This window comes from Bombus vosnesenskii, unplaced genomic scaffold, assembly GCF_011952255.1.
Source record: "Bombus vosnesenskii isolate JDL3184/JDL3185 unplaced genomic scaffold, Bvos_JDL3184-5_v1.1 scf7180000013316, whole genome shotgun sequence".
Taxonomy (NCBI): domain Eukaryota; kingdom Metazoa; phylum Arthropoda; class Insecta; order Hymenoptera; family Apidae; genus Bombus; species Bombus vosnesenskii.
In genome coordinates this window covers 2,081,872-2,102,328 of record NW_022882962.1, presented here as the reverse complement: position 1 = coordinate 2,102,328, position 20,457 = coordinate 2,081,872, and the positions used below count along the sequence as shown (strand labels likewise).

The 20,457-nt window shown below is 36.5% G+C and overlaps 1 protein-coding gene across 8 annotated transcripts; it reads right to left on the bottom strand.

Moving 5' to 3' along the window:
• Window positions 1-1,314: 1,314 nt before the first annotated feature.
• LOC117235348 (serine/threonine-protein kinase GD17699) lies at window positions 1,315-19,899 on the bottom strand. 8 transcript variants are annotated; one of them, XR_004493659.1, is made up of 7 exons: window positions 19,596-19,899; window positions 18,043-19,065; window positions 17,792-17,969; window positions 17,412-17,705; window positions 17,083-17,325; window positions 1,921-2,014; window positions 1,315-1,714 (listed from the first exon to the last, which is right to left on the bottom strand). XR_004493659.1 is itself a non-coding variant. In XM_033497275.1 (7 exons), coding segments are annotated over exons 1-6 (1,773 nt in total). In that variant the 5' UTR covers window positions 19,598-19,899; the 3' UTR covers window positions 13,751-14,729; window positions 14,994-15,023. The 8 variants fall into 8 exon arrangements, 7 of the variants coding, with proteins under 7 accessions (XP_033353166.1, XP_033353162.1, XP_033353165.1 ...); XM_033497275.1 differs by lacking the exons at window positions 1,315-1,714; window positions 1,921-2,014 and adding exons at window positions 13,751-14,729; window positions 14,994-15,056; XM_033497271.1 differs by lacking the exons at window positions 1,315-1,714; window positions 1,921-2,014 and adding an exon at window positions 13,751-16,729.
• Between the last annotated feature and the right edge of the window lie 558 nt (window positions 19,900-20,457).

The window sequence follows — 20,457 nt, the reverse complement described above, 5'->3', positions numbered from 1 at the left end:
TACAATTCGTCCAGCGAACATCGTGAAAATTTCGAATCTAAAAGATGCGGATCCAGTGTTCAAAGGATTCAGAGACCAACTTCTAATATTAATGGAATATTTATCGAAAGATCGATAATCTCGCTTTGAATGGCGCGATAGGACAGCGTCACGAGCGCGGCAATTTACAACATTTTGTCATCCGCACGAGGTCTGCTTGAGAGTCGTGTAAAGAGGCCCCTCGACACCGACTGACGTCGAACGCAGAAGGTGGAAAAAAGAGCAGCGGACGGCCAACGGCTCGCCGACGACGAACGAGAGTGAAGTTCGGTCATTCGCGCGGAAAATTATCCGTGGTACGAAGAGGGGACGACAAGGTCGCGATCGCGTACAGACAGCTCGACGCAACCGCGCCTAGGTGGATATTAATTAAGACAGTCATTAGGAAAAAGCGACGAGTCGGCAGTGCATTCATGTGGAAAATTATGCTTGGTACCTCCATGCCATTGCGAAGAATTCCCGCGTTCTCTCCTTTTTTTCTTCCTTCTCTTTCACTCTCTCTTTCTCTCTCTCTCTCTCTCTCTCTCTCTTTGCCGTGTACACCGTTGGAAAGCGATAAAAGTCTTCGTAACATATTGCACGTATAAACAGTCATATAGCGTGTAAAATAAAAGAAAATGGCACTATGCGGGCTTAATTGTAAATCTATGAAGGTTTAACATATAATAATCGGCAACTTTTGCGCGCAATTTATATCTTACCATGCATCTCTGTTTGTTATCAATTTAAAGGGTTGTGTATGTATTGGTGATTATTATTCATCCGATTAGTCGGTTTACAAGTTTATTTAATAGACAAATATGTGCAGTATATTGTACGATATAATATTCGCTCGCAATTCTATCACTAATCCTAATTTTAATAACAATGGATGCGTTATCACGATGAAGAATTTCAATTATATAAATGTTGGTTTGCTGTGAGTAGCAGCAGAAAGACAGAGTTTTTCCGTAAGTCTGGAGAATTAAAATAAAGGGCGCACGGTAACCGTTTTAGACTGGAGATTAACGTTAAAGAAAGGGATGGGAACGTGTTAACGGCCAGACATTATCGCATAAGAATATCCCTCTGTTAATTGCGTTACAGCTGTAGGAAAGAAGAAACTTAATTCCGTTAAATTCCACCTTCCGTGTGCGCAGCAAACGGAGACTAAATATTTCGTCTCCAAAACAAACGGATAATTTCTAATGGAATCCGGTAATGGACAGCTACAAAAAAAAAAGGAGAAAAAAAAAGAATCACGGATTCGATAATTAATTTCTACGCGCTATTTTAAACGACAAATACTATTCGAGGTGTATTCGAAAGTCGTTTGAAATCGATCAAAACGATCCACATTTTTGGAGCGTCCGCTAAATTTTTCTGCGAATTCCTCAGCAGCGTACAATAGCGTGGAATTCCATGTTCACACCAATAATTATAGCCACGAAATTACAAACTCTTTTCCCCTCCGATGCTCCGTCAAACCAGAATTCAGAGTACGCAGGAAGTAATACAAGGTCGCGTACACTCGAACACGTACAGGATTAACCCCAATGATGAACGAGGAGAGGACTGAATTGTAGTCAACGTAGTGACGATACCAACCACCGAACAGAGTGTTCGTGTTAATTACGTTAAAACTCGTCGAGGAAAACGAATGTAATTTGCGTCGGAGCTATTGTTTCCAATTTGGCTGGAATAATCGTAAACATGTTCTTTAATCTCGATGATTAAACTGATATTTCTACTTTTCGAAGTGTCAGATCGACTGACAAGCTTGTTCATCCTCCGGATTTTACGTCGCACTGACACGATTGAATCTTTGTCGTGATATTCGACATTCTGACTTACCGCGAACATGGCTAGGAGAAAAGTCGATATAAACGTAATTTCTAACACCTTGATGGTCTCCTGGGGAGTACCTCGCAGAGCGTTGTGCTTGAGCCTGTGCCTGCAGGCTCATCGCTGTACCATATCTGCTACACTAAATACTCTGTAAGCAAACAGAACTAAGCGTTACTTACTCTGCTTTGATACGCGTAACGAAAGTTAAATTTAGTAGAACAAGTAGAAGCAGGGGAAATTTAAGCAAAATATTTATATGTCTTGTATACTAAATTAATATAAAGTGGTCTACAAATTTACTCACACACACACACACACACATTTGATTCTTTCTTAACATAGATTTCAAACAATATAAAAATCTCGACTAGTGATAAGAGTAAGTAGAACGAGCAATAATCCTCTGCGTTATCCTGCGAAAGCAAAAAGAGGACGCAATTGTTCCGCGGAATCTGGATAAAGCTAGGCCTGAAACAAGAGTCGGAGCAGACGAGAGAAGGGTAGAGGGTGGCTGGTTGGCTGGTCGGCCTGTCAATACGAAGAGCTACGTGACCCAGGTACCAAATGACACATCCGGTCGAAGGGACGAAGTTTCTCGTCTCTTTCGAGAACCACCTTGTTTTCCTGATATTCTTCTAGAACGAAAATCCATCGAATATATCGCTCGAGTAGCCAACTATCTTTCGTGTATTCGTTGTTTCCATCGAAAACACGATTTCTTCGTCCGTGCTATATTCGCGAATGTAATTGATTGAAAAACAACATCAAACGTAAAAAAATAAATATTTGGTTACGCGATAAAGAACATGACATAACAATGAGGATGCATAACGACGAAGAGATTAAGCTTGCCGAAGACCTCGTAAATTGTAAATTATAAAGAGAGGAGCCTCCAACAAACGACGGTCTTAAACCTGCAAAAGTCTGATCGATAACGAAAGCAATTGGGTTTGCCGCGATCGTTCGTGGATCATCAAAGAGAGCCGCGCCTTTTACGATACTTGAAGTCTTGTTCAAGGATAACATCGCGCGCTCTTTCAACTCGGAATAAAACAGAGGTGAAACGCGAGCGTCGAGGGTCTGATCGTTGGACGACAAAACGCGGCGTTCGCCGATTATTCGTTGACAAAAGAGAGAGAGGGAAAACAGGGGTTAAGGAAGAAGGATAGGGAGAGGAGTACCGCGTAGAGAGAAAGAGAGACGAAGAAAAATCGGAGAGGACGAATATTCAACAACCGAAAGAGGGGGCTCTCGCGATACGGAAGCTAATCGAGCGAAAGCATAATTAATCACGGCGAATTTGTCGTGATTAACGACGATCGCGTTGTCCCGCAGGCTGCGAGTATAAACACCGTTAATACACGACAAATGAACTCGCCAATTTGCTATCGCGCCTATTTACAACCTCCGATATTACGTCCAAATCTCTTACATTATATTCCGAGCGCATGGCGCGCATAAGCTCTCTATGGATGTTGTCCGTCGCTATATGCGACATTATATACGCTAAGCCTGAATACCAAATTATATTTCCAATGTCGAAGTAACAAAAATATTAATAGAGGAATGCGTTAATCGATAATACAAGAAGCTTCTTAAATGATTTTTCGTATAATCGTATCTTGATTTTATTTAATTACAAACGTCGATGTATTTAAATTACAGACAGAAATAACAACATTCGTCTGGTTGGCGCTTGAAATTTCCCAATAAAAAGAGACGAAGACCAGACGAAGACTGCTATATTATTCGCTTTTTATCGTGTTTGACCGCGCGTCGATTCACGGGTAAACCCTTAAAACAAACGATTCTCTTCCATGATGTACATCTGTCGATCGAACACAAGAATCGAAAACGTAAGCGCAAAAGAAAGGTCGATAGGATAGAGGGGGTAACGTCGTTAGTTTCCGGTTCGTCGTACGCACTTCCATCGAGTCCCATGCGGCAACCCCTCACGATGCACGGGGTCTCGTGCTGTCTAATGAGGCTCGACACCCGCCTACCCTGCCTCCCATGATACTGCACACCATAAACTCCGATGTTCGAACTGTTGAACGCGCGTACACGCGGCCGCTGACCAAGTACTCTCATATTTTAATACATTCTATCTCTCTCTCTATCAGCTTCCGCTTCTTGCGCACGAGAACGTGCTTCGTATGTTTGCACCCCTCCTCTTCGTTGTTTCCACAGTCTTACCACCCCTGGATGCGTTGTACAACTTCAGATACATATTATAGCGTCGTAAATAGACTAATAGCGTGTCGAAAGATTAGTTACGGCGTCTATTTTATGGTTTTGTGGATCGTAGTACACACGTATTAGACAAACAATAAACAACATAGAGAAGTTACAGTAAGTACAGTAAGTAAATACGATTATAAATAAATAGAAATATGATCGTTTTATAAGATAAAGTATGATTTTTATATGATATTGCGAATGAATACCTCTCTTGCTTAATTACGGTCTGTGCAATTATACGGATCGATTAAAATAACGTGAAACCAATTAGTCTCTGCAAAAGAAATACTTAATTATTATGGTAGCGATATACCGAAACATCGTTACGCTCAATTGACCGGTGGAATAAAACAGTAGAAAGTAAAATATTCCAGTCTCGAGTGCAATTCTCATTAACAGAGGTGATCAAGGCCTCGGCAAGTTTAATTGCTCGTACGCCATGAAACCGTACGAGTTTATTGCAACATGTACATTCGCCTCTGCTTTAAATCGCTGGCGTACGCATATTTACATTGTTACGATAAGGTCAACAATCCAATCATTTAATGAACGTCTTTTACAATGGTAAATTTTCCTAGAAGATAAAATATATCGAAATCAACGTTCTAATTACCTGTTCCTTTCCCTCGATAAAAAATCGATTAAGAACGTGTAAAACACACCGCGAATAGATAACGCGTGTTCCCATTAATTAGAAAGTTCACCGACAAACAAACGGCGAGGCAAAGAAGCCAAGTTTGGGATTTAAGGAGATTCCCATAACAGTAGTACATCGGTATGGGGATTTTCTGGTATGGTGTCGGGGGGGTTCGCGTCCTGACAGTGATCGAGAACCGCGATGCTATCTTCGCGGCTCGATAACGACCAGCGGAAGTATCGCTTTAATCACTATATCCGAACCCCGTTCCCTTGGCACGCCATTGGATACCAGATCGTTTCTCATGTAACCTCCTGTAGACCCAACGGTCACACCGTTATTTTCTTAAAACTATAAGCTCGTGCAATTATCATTCCTATCAAGCATCGATAGAGTTAACTTCGTTTGGAAACATCTGAGGATTTCGACAATTGGCAAAATTGCTCTTTAATAATTTCAAAACGTTCTCAAGGAATGAAATTTGGGCGTTAAAAGATATAATATGCGTAAACGTTGGAAATTCTAGTAATACAATATTTACAATTACGGTAAAAAGAGTTTAATTTTCTTCAAATTTCGCCAAACAGACTAGAAATAGTACCATTCGCGAGATCGTATGTGAATTTTATACGCGAACGTAATTTAACAGTGGCATTCGATTGCACACTGATCGAACACGATCGAGCAGAATGCTCTGGAAACTTGGAAAAACTAGGATACAAACGGACGTTAATTTCATAGAACGGAACAAGGTAGAGAACGAACAGGAAGAGAAGGAGGAATAGGAGGTGGAGGAGGCACCATAAGGTCTGGAAGGCCCCTTTTGCTATCGATCTGTCCACCTCGATTCCACGCTCGTGCCACACCATGCATCCCCATGGAACACTATATTGTTCCCACTTAGTCGTTCACCGACGCGCGATAGTGTAGGTGAACGTGTTTCTCTTGTATATTTATGCGTTTTCGCACGCGTGTGCGCACACGCATTCTGCCCACTACTACCGTGTACTCGTGCGTACGTATGTATTAACGCAGTGCATTTATTTCCATGTGTGGAAACCATGGACCTCCTCACACCTGCCTATAACGACACCGCTGCGTCACGAACAACGCAACACCAATGCCCACCGCTATAATCACACACCGGATACATATCCTGGACATTGGAGAAAACCGCTGCTCACTCACGTTTATTAATGCTGGGGCTTTACTTTGCCAGACAATTAAAATATATTATATACGGTTCGTTGTTCCAACGTTTTTCCGATATCCGTATGCAAAAATTTGTTCTACGATGGTATCACGCGTTAATGGTAAAGAAACACTTGCACGCGCCTTTGTAGCTTTTGTACGAACCATAAAAGGAGAGATACAATCGTTTTATGCGACCATCTTGTATATACGAACAGCAATGAATGAAAAGTATTACATAAGCGACTTTCAAGTTTCCTTAACGGCACAAGATTGCGATATCTTCTTCCCACCGAAAGGCCTACAAATCTTTTGTTAACGCTACTTTACCAATGCTGAATTATCGTTTTTTTTAAGAAAACACGTGTACGCTTTAAATCTAACACGTATGAAAAATCGGACCGTAATACGTACGAGAACACGGTAAACAAAAGTTATTTGCACGATGGAAGTCTTTGAGGATTGACTTTTAGGAACAAGGTTGCCCGATCCGCCTGTCGTGTCTCGAGTTCCTCCCCTCTGACATGGACATATGGTATTCTACTTTTCATACCGTTGTACTTACGAAAAATAGAGATGGCTTACGAGCATGCGGAACGTCCGAAAGAGAGACGAAAGATTTGGAAAGACGGATAACGATATTACCGAAGATGGCAGAGGAGGACAAGGATATTGGTCAACGCTGAAGGACGGAGAGCGACGATATAACGGAGGAGAAGATTCCTTGAGAAAGATTAATATCTCTATCAGAGAAGTTCAGCAGAGCGGGCCATTTATCTACAGGACCTACAACACGCCCTATTCCAAACTCCTTCGCCTCCTCTTCTTTCTTCGACCTTTTCTTCGACAAATCTTACACGGGCAGTTCACTATTCCAAGGAGTTTATTTAAACCTAGAGATTAGCGGATAGAAAAGAAAAATCTGGACGCGAAGATATAAAAACAAGGGGGAAAGAAGGAAACAGACTACGGTGTTCATGTTGGGAAATGGTGATTCACTAGCCGGATGTAACCGAGGAAATTCGATTTGACACCCAGCACAATTTGGAAGCAGCAGGGTGGTTGCTAATAAATTCCGAGTAATCTCATCCGTTACGTGTCATCGAGATCCGAAACGACAGATTCCAATATTTTGCTACCATCGAAAATTTATTGCATTAATCACGATGAATGGAACCGGTCGTATAAAGCGTATAAAGAAAATTACCAACGTCTTGGAAAATTAACGTTTCTTCTCCTCTTTTAATAAAAATGTTCATATTAAGCTGGAATATGTTTCTTACGTGAAGGATAAAATAGAGAAAAAAGAAAAAGAATATGACACGGTAAAGTAGCATTTCGGATGACACCGTCGATCTTAAGTACGCGACAAGTAGTAACGCAAACGATTAAGAGTCGTCGGAGTGAGTAAATTACGCTCTATCTCAATCTGACGCTGCTTTGTATTTAGTCCCAGCAGTCTCTACGATTATGCCGCGACACGCAATGTCCGGCCGCGTGATCCCACAAACTCTGTTGCACCCCATTGGGGAGATATTCGGAAATGCAAAACATGGTCGATGCGTTGCATCCAGCGAGAAGCTTTGATCTTAACTACGCTACTAACGGGCAACTTAACTGCACTTTTGAAGAATTATAGCTTCTTTCGTACGTTAGTTACGATAAGTATCGTTTGAATATTTATATAAGCATCGTTTTGTTTCTTACAATATATTACGAGTTGTATTCCAACAAAAGCATCGAGCGATTAATTTATCGTGCTGTCGAGTAGTATTTTATCGAATATGAACATCGAATTTGTAGCGAATACCTGCGTATAAATAATCGCGATAACTCACCAAGATTGTTCTCGGCAACTGCCGCAGTAATAAAACTGTGATACGAAGACCACCAACGAAGGAATCATATGGATTTAATAGCGGAGGTCAAAACAAGCAAACTCTAATTTGACCTTTTGTACTCGAAAAATTCCTTTTGGTTATTTCGCCTTCAATTTCGTTCACCAATACCACTTCTTTTTATAGCCCAATGTCGCTGCTTTCAGCGCCGTGGTTTTATGTAGCTTCACTTTCTGATGTAAAAGCTGCGGCTGGTTCAAAGAAACTCTATGCTCTTTCCTTTGAGATTGTCACGGAAATATTCCTGTTATTGTTTACGATATCAATTACGCGCGATACTTAATTACTTACGATACTTACGGAAAACTTCGTTAAAGGAAAACGACCGTACGAAAGATATTGTTACCTCTTTGATACGATTAAGAATCTCACATCGAGACCGCTTCCATTTCTCCAAACCGTTCTCCCTACGTGCACCGCGTTTTCCTGAATCCCATTTACTCCAGCCAAGCTAAAAACACGCTCTTCTTACCGCGAGAACGTTTCTCCAGGTGAATGGCGCGGAAGTGCATGGTGTGTTACGACATCCGAAGCGTGTACATTTGTACGAGGATGTCTGCTATCGCTTATGAACCCCAAAGTGCGTTATGGAGTCCGAAGCAAAAGCCATACAGCTCCACTGTGCAGCGCCGACCACAGTGAGGGAGCGAGAACGAAAAAGCATTTACCCATTGTTTATGCGTCTCATTATGTATGCCGTTGTCGTTGATACAGACTCTTAAATGCGTGTACATAGAACGCAACATGTTGAAAGAAATGATGAAAGGTGATTTATGAAGGTGCGCGCCACGGAAATGTTGGATAACGTGAGCGATCTAAGTCATTTTTCTCATGGACTCGCAGGACAGATTATCGACGATAAATTTGTTACAGCCAATCGTGATGAATTCGACGATCAACGTGATCGAGCAGTAGTCTTGGAAACACATCGATGATCGATTTAAGGAACATTATTAGGAAGCTGTATTCGAAGCCAGAAACAAAGTTTAAGTCTTTAAGGAAACGTCACACGTTCGTACAGAAGAAAAATCGTCGGGATTAAAAGTTGAGCACTGGAATCTGAAAAATGTCGAATGTAATTCAACGACATTTTACCAGCTTGACCGGTCTAACGATGTTATTGGCCGTGTTCTTTCGCTATCGGCACCGTGGATCGTCTGCACGACAGTTTCCGTGCACTCTCCATTATGCCGTTTAAGTGTCCGAGTATCGCAATTTTTTTCGGATATTGAAAAGATAGCCGAGAATATGGCCCGAAACAATGATTACGAGCGTAGGGTTCGGGATCGCGAAGATCCCAAACCAGATAAATCATCACAACCTTTGGCCATCCACAACGCGAATCCCGCAAAACACGAATACCGTTATCGTATCGCGTATTTTATGATTACATACGTGAATTCTCTTCGAAACAATGAGACATTTTTACGATACGTTTTGCCTGCTGCAGCACTGTAGTTAGATGCAATAACTTTAGACAATCTAATAAAACTATCGTAAAATTATTATACGACGTATCGTTCCGATACGACGAACTCGTAAAATTATTCAATCTACTTCCTTTGTCGCGAAATATATAAATTGTAAAATTCAACAAATCTGTTAGAAAGGTGCAACAAAGGTAAAATGCAGTAGTAAAATGACATTTCATTATCCAAGAAAGAATAAAAGCTAACGAAAGGAAGATAGTTTTAGCCTAACAGATTCTTGTCCGAGCAGATAAGACGAAAAGTGAAAAAAACACACGAGACGAAGTACAGCGCTCGGGGGAAAAGGAGAAAACAAAGGCACAGAGATGTTACTCTGCAATTATACGGGAAACGAATGCTAGAACATTCATCACTCTGAATATGTTTAATGCGTGCGCGTTAAATACGCGCAGGCACGCTAACCAAACCTAACTAACAGTCAGGCTAACAAATTAACTGATGCGTTAAATGTCCGCGTCGAAATTACCATGCCGGAAGAGCGCGCCGTGTTCTTCTCCAACTGGACACGATCGGGCCTGCCGCTTTGATTTCTTCGACTATGTACACAGAACTTGTAACTTGTCTCTGAGATACTATTGCGGATAATTAAAACTCTGGTATGACTCTAATATGATCAGGATAATACAGCGTAGATGAAAGGCCGATTCGCAGATATGTAATTTAAGAAAGTAGGACAAACGTTTGCAAGAATCGCGTCTATTCGTCTGATAATGAACATCAGTTGCGGTCTATTCATCGTCTTTCGTCAAAGTAATTTCGAATTAGTGTAAATGAACGTGTATTACGAGGAAAAAATGATAACAATAACACGTATTGTATTTTAAATTCGTACGCAAGCAGTACGATAAAAGATGAATATTTTTTTATGTTCCGCGTCATTCGGGATTACGAAATCTGCTTGGCGAATGACTTTCGACACGAATGAAAATTTACAAAACAGTAATTGAGAACGTTTCGATCGGACAAACGATTAATCCGCTATTTTAAATATTGATAAAAAAATTGCGTGTAGTTCGATACGTTGTAGCACGTTTCTTTTAAACACGAAATGCAGAGGCAAGGCCAAGTCGACTACGTATTTACGTTCGGTGAACGTGCAAAAACAAACGTGACCTGCATCTACGCTTCTGTGTACCTGATAAGCGATAAGCTTGTATGATTATTTTGAAGTTTGTTTACGTACTGCTTACGGATCAAACGTTAGCTCCGCCTAAACCAAACATAAGCCAGAAGTGAGAACGTATTTTACGTCGAAAGCTTCGCTATGAAATAGAACAGAAATTTCTATGCAAACATCTTACGCGAGTCACAAACCTTAAAAAAGAAAGAGCTCGGTACACCTTTAATTTTGCATAATTATTACAATTGGCTGAATAAGAGATTACGAAACGAGAATTTAACGAGCGAAGAAGAGAGTGAACACGAAATATCTTCTGCCAGTGTTGTATTTATATAAGCGCGTGCGTGTATATGCAATTACCTCACGAAAACGTCATTGACATGAAAAAAGGCTGTACACCGTGTTGAGAATTCGCCAAATTTGGCGAGATCGATCGCCTTCAGATTCAATAACGACAAAGCTGTTGAATAAAACGATGAAACGATCGTGATCACCGAATACCATACATTCATTTTTAATAGTAGAGAAAAAGAATACGTTGGCAAATTACCAGCGTTTCTTTCAAGCTTTGGAACAGTTAATCCAGCACGGAATAAGGATCGTGTTGCACTTCGTGACTAAATACTAAATACTTCTTCAGGTTTGTAAAATTCAAGCATATAAAATATCTTTTCTGCGCTCGACCAATTGTCGTTACATATAAGTACATTTATTTGCAAAATTATTTGCTTTCGTTCGAGATATATTCTTTCGAGGATAATAAAGCGTAACATAGAAAGTAAAATACAATGATAAAGATAAATTAAATACCCTGAATTAATATACAATACGCGATATTGAAGTAAAAATAATTCAAAACTACGCATCTCGCAACATCAGAAAAATGTACGCTTCTATTCTGATAGTAGATTTCATACTGTGACCGTTAACATTAATCGATATTGCATGCTAATCAGAGCGTAACAGTATTTTTACAGTACCAACTATTTAAATCAAGCTTAAGTTCGAGAGTAAAATAAATGACTTTTGACTCAGGAAAGCGCGATGAGAATACCAATTAAAAATTAGTATATCTATGGAAATCAAACTAAATTATTGATAGATTAATATCGAGTATTGAAATTGAATTTAAACATTAAATAGAAAAATAGAAAAATACAAAACGAGATATAATACGAATATAAGCGTAAATATTTAACTTAATTACATATTTTTATAAGCAATTATTACTTAATCTTCATACATATATATATATAAAATAATCTCAAAGTCGTTAAGGTGCATCAATAGTCGTAATATACATAAAAAAAAAGAACTTTGTTCGAAGGCAACTAACAGAGATAAGAAAGTAAATGTCTACTAATTTCGGTGAAAACATTATTAAAATTTGTATTTGACTAATGTCTCACCTGATCAGAGCAGCGTCGATGCTAATTTACACTACACAGTGAACTTTGTTTCGTCAGCTATCGTTGATATGTATTAATTTTTCTAAACACACTTCGATGCACACACGCACTTGTTACGATATGTTTAGTTAACGGTTTAACAGAAAGTTTATCCATTGGAAAACATGTTGTTAATATAAAGGACGGCTTGTATCGATAAAAAAAAGAAAAAAACGATAGTAATGGAACAGGAGAGAAACACGAGAAAGGCGAGCTGCAGGCTGCGTGCCGAGCAGCCACCCTCACGGTAGGCGCGCGAGCCTACTACTGAACTCGCTATACTGATCGTCAGCGTCGCGTACCGGCACTTCCGCTCAGAGTGACTCGTCCCTTACGAGCATCAGATATAGCTGGCGATCGTCGTCGCAAGATTTTTGCAAATTCACTAACCGTATAATTTCACAACTCTTTGTACTTGGACGAACAACGATATCCACGCTCAAAGTACGATACCTTGCTGTATAAAGATAAATATATTTTATAAACATATTTTACGAAATATGGTTTTCAAAGTGATTATGAATCAAGCTTATTATTTGGTCACTTTTTATCATATTTGTTGCTTTAATTCATTTTTCTGACAGAAATAAGAAGAGTACAATTTACAGACAAGTCGAAAATATACGCGTATATGTAATAGATGTATATATATGTATGTATATATAGCGACAAAAATGAAAAAGAAGTAGAGAATGTAGCAACAAATGTCGATACGGGATTTATCTTGTATGTAAATACTTATACATGTACGTAATAATATAAATAATCCATCTGATATTTGGCATAAATCACTTCTAAATTTCTATAATCTACGTCCAATGCTGTCCACGATAAGCTACGAAACTTGGAGAGTCTCTCCTGCTTTGACTTTGTCACTATGATACAGGGACGCCTAACCGATGCACTAAACACACGCATCTGATACAAATGCTTCCCGCAAAAATCAAAGTTTCATGGTTTAGTTTACGAACGAGATTTATGAAAAATGACAAGGATCGTACTAAGTCTGTTCGGTTTCTTTTCTCTGATTTCTTTCGTTAGTTCATGGCGATAGCGCGGAAGATGGGACAAAGCCACGCGAGGAGCTTCAACCATGGACAGCATTGATCTGTATAATACCGCGTATACATGTACGAATTAATCGTGCTAACGATAAAAAAGTACGATATATAAATCGATTGTAGTATGAAGTATTATGATAAATTAATTTTTCATACGTACAATACAAATTATGAAAATGAATAGCAATAATGGTAATGCTTATATATATAAATAATATTTTATAAACTTCTTACTTATTATATATGTACATCGTTATAGTACACAGTAATGATTCCATTAAAAAATATGGAAATTGTAGCGGGGTAACTACAAAAGTATCATCAAGCGACAAAGGGAGAAAAATGCACGTAAAATTTACTATACGTAATTTCTACAAAAATAATTTCATATGAAAAGCATTATGTATCGAATAAATTCTTCTTTACTGATTATCATACCCAATACTATGTTTTCTAAGGTTCCTTGATCTAATTATCACCAGCTTCGCTTTTATTGCTCTTAATAATACCCCACGCGCGATGCTTTATAAAAATATTTATCCTAGCGATAGTTGAATTACCTTTGAGCAAGCATATGCAACAAGCTACACAAATATTCGTAATTTCTCGCACTGTCGCCCTCTGTCACTTGTCACAAGGATTTTTCTATTATCGATACGATTTTCGCCTCACTAATGTTCCTCTAATTACTTACAACTTGATAAGGATAAAGCAATTTCTACATATAGTTTAATTCAATACTTGAACTACATACAATAGATATCAAATATAAGATAAGCTACTTAAATGCATTTGGCATGTCTTGTTTATGTGTGATGCTCACCTGTTCTAATCTGAATTATTGATTCGCGATCAATGTCTTCGAGAGCTACGAACAAATGACGTCACCTCCTTGGTTAAATCGACTTTGTGCACTTACGTTAAAGTAATTATTACTTAAAACTTTGGACTCTTCAACGGATTAGTTCCGCGATAATTTTCACGTATATAATTCGTATTTTATCGTATAAATATATCTAATTACGATAATATTCTTCTATCGGTCGTTAAAATTGCATTTACAATGTTAAATCTGATGTGAACACACTGCTTGCTCAACTTGCATCTACTGGCAGCTGCTGTACTATCTAAAACTGACCTTCGACATTTTATATTTTTCTTGTAATTGAATTCTATGTTGTAACGTCGTCTTTCTATCTATTTATACCTAACGATGTTTCATTATATTTCTGATTAATCTTGCATATATATTTTTCTTAGTTTCCATACCTTTCTCTCTCCGTTTTTCATCTCACAATCCATATGTAGAAAAACATTTTCTACACACTCTGATAATAAGGAGTCACTCTCTCGCTTACAACCAATTCCAAATTCTCTACTGTGTGGTACGATGAAAAACGATTAAACTTTTTATTTCTTCCAGCAGTTCTTGGATTTACATTACTTTTTGGCTATTTCATATTTGAATATCGCTTTGATAAACTGTTTCTAAGGTTTGAAATACAATGACTCACGAAAGTATTCGAATGCTTAAGTTTTAACCAGGAAACATGTGTATACATTAAACTGGAGCACGTATTCAATGCAATATATCTGTAGCAAAAGGGAAATCTCAAAATTATATCGGTAAAATTAGAATTCAATTTAATGACATATACAATATTTACAGTATGGTAATTACAAGCACAGATCGGTAGGTGTTATTGAGTCTATCAGAAATGACCAATCAGATCCGCACTTCTTTGCCTAGTCATCTTCTCAGCATTCAGTGTTATACCTATTGATAGATCACAAAAGTATTCGAACGCTTAGAATTAAGCTATGTTTACAACGAATCTCTATGACAAAGTAAAAAATCGTTTATGTTTAGCTAATTCCGTATTATTCTTACGTGTACTTATCGAACTGCAGAAGCTACGAGTACGAAGAAGTTGGAATCACAGCAGTGAGAACGAACGAAAGTAAATCTAACATTTTTTAATAGATGAATGCAATTATACGTAAAGAAAATCGAATATCGAAATAGAAATACGAAACTTACGTCGAACAGTAAAGCATGGAGATGATTCTGTCATGGTGCGAGGTCGTGTGGCAGCCAATGGTACTGGAAATTTATTATTTATCGATGGAATTTTTAAGAAATACATATTTACATATATGTTAAGAGAGTCTAAAACAGAGTGCAGAAAAATTAGGCTTATTAATACATTCTTACTTCCGAGGCATACGGACTGAATCTTAAAAGAATAGGTACTACATAATATACCCTGCATCCTAAATACTCATAAAACCCAGACATTGATTATAAATAACATTTATGGTCTGAAATCAGTAGGTCATTACATAATTATATGTATAATAAATAGGAAAGAAGTATTCAAAGAAAGATTTATAAAAATATGGAATTCTATTGTAAATATCGCAAAAAATTACTTCATAGTATAGAAAACAAAGTTAAAGATATTGTTACAGCCAGAGGTGAAAGAACTAAATGTTAATATAAGATAATACATAGTCAATGGTAATATATGCATGCGTTTGTACGTGTGAATACTTTTATGATCCACAGATGAATCGTGTTTGTAATAAATGCACTGTGTATATCGTTAAAATATTTCATAATTTTACTGATATAATCTTCAGACTAAAAAAATTCAGTATTGTCTCAAGTGTTTCACTTTAACATATATTTTGCTCGTTAAAAGTCGCAAATGTAGGCGTTCGAATTCTTTTGGGAGCTGTTGTACATTACTTAGAGCTTGTGATAATTGTGTGTAATTGTTGGAGCTTGTGATACTTCTGTTGTTTACTTTTCATGCTTATAAAAAAGACTTTTTGTATGATTCAACTATAAAACTTCATTTACACACCTAGTTTCATGTAGATCACACACACTATCATTTTCCGGTTCTTGATCACAATAGAAACTAGCATTTCCAGAATTTTCACTTGATCTTGGAGTTCAGAACTTGATCTTTGTTTTCATGTAACATTGAATAGTTGCAAAGTTGCTTAACCGTGTTATCGCTATTACTACTAATTAAATTACCAATTAATTAAAAAACTATGATAGTTTTTTTACATCTTAGCTTTTAAGAGTTGGAGCAATATTTTCACAAGTCGTTAAATTTTCATAGACGTTTCTACTTATATTTCTGTCCTATTGTCACAAAATTAATTGAACTAAGTTTTTTAAAGGTATGCTGCTGATTCATATATTCAACATAATACGTGAAATATTATGAATTCTTGTAAAGAAATTAGTTTATTTTCTATTGGAAGTAGACATATGTTCTTGAAGTGAATTATCTTCACAATTCACCATAATTTGAATTCTAAGAGTATTTTAATAGCTATCTAATAACACTGAATTAACCATCTGAATACTGTTCAAACAAGTTTTACTATCGATGATTTTTTAAATGGTAGAGTAAACTTGGTTTTTATTTAAATTGTTCATAAGATCGTTCATTGATTGACTGAAGACACAAGTCTTATCATTTGAGTTTCTGTTATAAAAATCAACTTCAGCATAACTTAATTTTTCTGAACTTTGTTGTAAAATAAATCAATGCTGTTTGATTCGATTGATGATAAAACTTCACTCCGGTTGTTTTTAACATTTGTCCTGCTATCAGGAGCATCACCAACTTCATCTTGCGAATTATCACCCTGAACTGGATTTTTGAAGAAGTCAAATTCAAAAATTGCCAACTTTATCGGCTCACGCTGATACCAGTGTTGCTCCGGCGCGTTGGTAGGTGTTGATGCTGTGGTCTGTTCGCCTAAAAGCTCTGCTGATATACAGAGGCGGGACAAAAGAAAAACAAAAGCACTGCTACAGATACAGCAAACCACTACAGAAGCCTTCCTAGCATTGTGTTCAAGTAACTAAGAATGAAGCCATATAGTAAGTGAGCATATTTTGCATGGCAGTGAATTTATAATTAATAAGCAAATTGATAAGAAATTATAAATAATTAAAAAATTGTATATGTATATAATCAAAAGAAGAATTCTCCATGTGGCTACTACTAGTACGATCTTATATCAATTAAAAAAAAAAATATGGTAAGCCATGCAAGATAATAAAATAAATTTTCTATTATAGAATATATAATGACAATTACCGCTAGCCATGGATGATCAAGTACATCTTCTGCACTAAATCTCAGTTCAGGTTGTGTTTGGAGCATATTCGATATTAATTGTTTAGCAGAATCTGAAATCTCATCCCAAAATGGAGATCTAAAGTCATACTGGCCGCTTAAAATACGCTCAAATAATTCTTCTTGCTTATTTTCAGGAGAAGCAAATGGTGGAAAGCCACAAAGTAAGATATACAGTATTACTCCAGCTGCCCATACATCAATCTAAAATGGTATAAATTTATTTTGTCTTTCATATTTCTAAAATTATATTAATAAATTGTATATATCTAATTAGAAAATAAATTTACTTTCAAACCATATCCTGTTTCTGCAAGTATCTCTGGTGCTACATACGTAGGTGTACCACAAACTGTGTACAAAGGTTCCCTTACAACTTGAGCAAGTCCAAAATCGCATAACTTTAAACATCTAACATGATTTCCATCCATTTCAACTAAAAGGTTTTCAGGTTTAACATCACGGTGTACTATTTGGTGTGAATGCAAGTAAGCTAATGCAGATGTTAAATGTCCAATCATTACACTAGCCTCACTTTCGGAAAATTTTGTTGCTGCAGCAATAGCATCAAACAAATCACCACCCTAAAATAACGCAAATTCGGAGTATTCTCTTGATATAAATTTCAATTTTTGATATTTAAAATAGAAATATTTGTAAACAAATGTACTTTTACAAGCTCCATGACTAAAAACAGTTGATCAGTAGTTTCTTGTTCCGCGATTAAATTAATAATATTTGGATGACAAACTTGTCGTAAAATTGATACTTCGCTTGCCCACATTGTTTCTTTACCTTGACATTTATACTTATCTACAATTTTCATTGCGTATTCTGCACCTGTAGATCTATAAAATATTTTTAGATAGATTTTTTATTATTTTTAGCTATTAATATTCTACAATTTCTTATAATACTCACTTATGAGAGCAATGCCTAACAATTGCAAAGTTACCTTCTCCAATTACATGTCCTACTGCATAGTGTAAACGTAGTGGTTGTGGTAATATTAACGAAGAAGGACTCGGTGTCCTCACTTGAGGTGTAGTAAGCACTTTTTTTCCAGATTTACGTGGCATTCTTGGCATTGGACCAATTTGTCTCTTTGATGTCCATGGACATCTTCGGAAGCTTTGCACACTCTTAGATTCTTCAAAATCTAATTCAAAATCTTCCTGATTTGACTTCTCAGGCCCATAAGCTATAAAGATATCATCATTTTCAAAAAATTGTTCCAATGAGGTAACTTGTTGCCCTGAGAGTGTATAGACTTTTCTTACTGCTCCAGAATCTAACTTAACAGCTTCTGTGATTGCTTCCATTGCATGTTCTAAGCTTGGAGCATTTCTTTTATTTAGTAAAAGACGTACAACTTTACGAGGTTTTGTACCATGTCTTATTAAAGTGACTATTTTTGCTTTTACGCACAGTGGTATTGCACTTATTTGTCTACCAGTACCTGCTGGGGATTGAGGTAATCCAGATAAAGAACTACCTCTTCTTACTTTGGTAGATGAATATTCCACTTTCTTAAAAATTTCTCCTTGGCCAGAAACCACATAACATTTACCATCTTCTAAATCATTAATACTTTGAACCTTTTTCCCATCCATAGTATAAATTGCTCTAACACCATTAGGTAGAGTCACGCTTGATATTAAAGCTCTTGTTAAATCCGATGCTAAACTATCAAAACTGCGATATCTTTCTGGAGTCACAGCCATCACAATACCAGTATAAAATTTATCTCCATTTCTAAAAAATCTCACTCGTTTTGCCTTCTTGGTTGGAGGTGTTCTAAGAACATTTAAAGAATGCCGTGAGCTAACATCCAACATTCTTTCATCTATACTCATTATAGTAGTGGAACTTAATTCTCCGCTTCCAGAAAAATTACTATCACCAGATGGTGAAGCACCTTGACTCAATGGTTCTTCCATCATCCTAAATATAAAATGTTTTTAGTATAAATAATGTTATTGGAATGATAAGATATTGGAGTAACAAGAGGTTGCATTGTACAATTATAAGATAATTATATTTCTCATAAAATTACGAAAATTACTATTTTATGTAGTATAAATTACGAAAAATACGTACAAAAAGCTGTTTTACTGTCATTAATTATCGATTACGCGAACGAAAAATATTTTCGATGGAGTTATAAATAAAGATTTCCTATTATTTCATCGTGGTAAATGTTTAACAACGAAAGTTGTATATAAATATAGGAATAAACCTATAAAATTTTAGATATTTCAAGACTCTTTTACTTTTCATTACACGTAACAGTTTTTATAAATGTAACATTTTGATAACAGGAATATTTATTCTCCTTTCTAACCTACTTAACCTTCTTTAACTACATCACTATGTACACAAATACAGCACACAAATAAACACTAATACAATACACAACGTTACTTATTCGTAATTCAAATTTGATAACAATGAAACAGTCTGTATGTACTTACATTATGTTCTATTAAAAAACAGAAGAAATGCCAGCTAATGAACAAATGAATCACCAGTGAAGTGACATTTTCATAGCAACCATGACGTGAATACTAGATAATAAAAGCGAGAAATCTCGCTTTCGTATTACACTAACAGAATTCCCTTTTCCGTTATATCTAAGTCTCATACAATTTTTTATGCTTTTCGTTTGTATCGTAACACACTGATTTTGTTTTCTGCGCGCAAAATAGTTTGAACTGCCAAATTCGACATATAAGCAATATAAGAAAAGTAGCTTGTCAGAGAGAAACCGGAAGATCGGAACCGGAAGTGTAAAGAAACTAAAAGGGTGGGACAAAAATGAATAACCGAGCAGATTACTCCTTATTAACGTAATTACAACTAATTATTATTTCATTATATAAACATGCGTATCTATGACTTATTCCCCTGCAAAATGCATTATCTATTCTATTCTATTTCAGTAAATATATAATTATATTAAACAATTAAATATATTACAAATTGTAGTTGAAAAACTAATGCATAATATTTAAGCTTATAATAGTATTAACAATTATTAACAGTGATAACAAATATATAATTTCATTATCGAAAATATCTTAATAAATTACAGTATTTTAAAAAGCAAGGATAATTCACTTGATCTTTCGTAATAGTTTCTTTTTTAAATTATATAAGATATAGCAAAGATAATAACAATTTAAAAATCAGTCGGTAAGATATGATGATTGTAAGCGTATACATAGAGGGCAATATAATCTTCAAAAGTCATAGTCACTATCACCATTCGCTTATTTTACTTAATATTATTATTAAGTATCCTAGAGTAATCCAATAATCATATTAAATAATTTG

What these genes read in the sequence shown, in the direction of transcription:
- LOC117235348 (XM_033497271.1), bottom strand. An exon ending in TAGTCATGGAGCTTGTAAAA is followed by an intron (nt 17,706 to 17,791) that starts GTACATTTGTTT and finishes GCGTTATTTTAG; the next exon opens with GGTGGTGATTTGTTTGATGC. An exon ending in TTGATCATCCATGGCTAGCG is followed by an intron (nt 16,730 to 17,082) that starts GTAATTGTCATT and finishes TTAGGCGAACAG; the next exon opens with ACCACAGCATCAACACCTAC.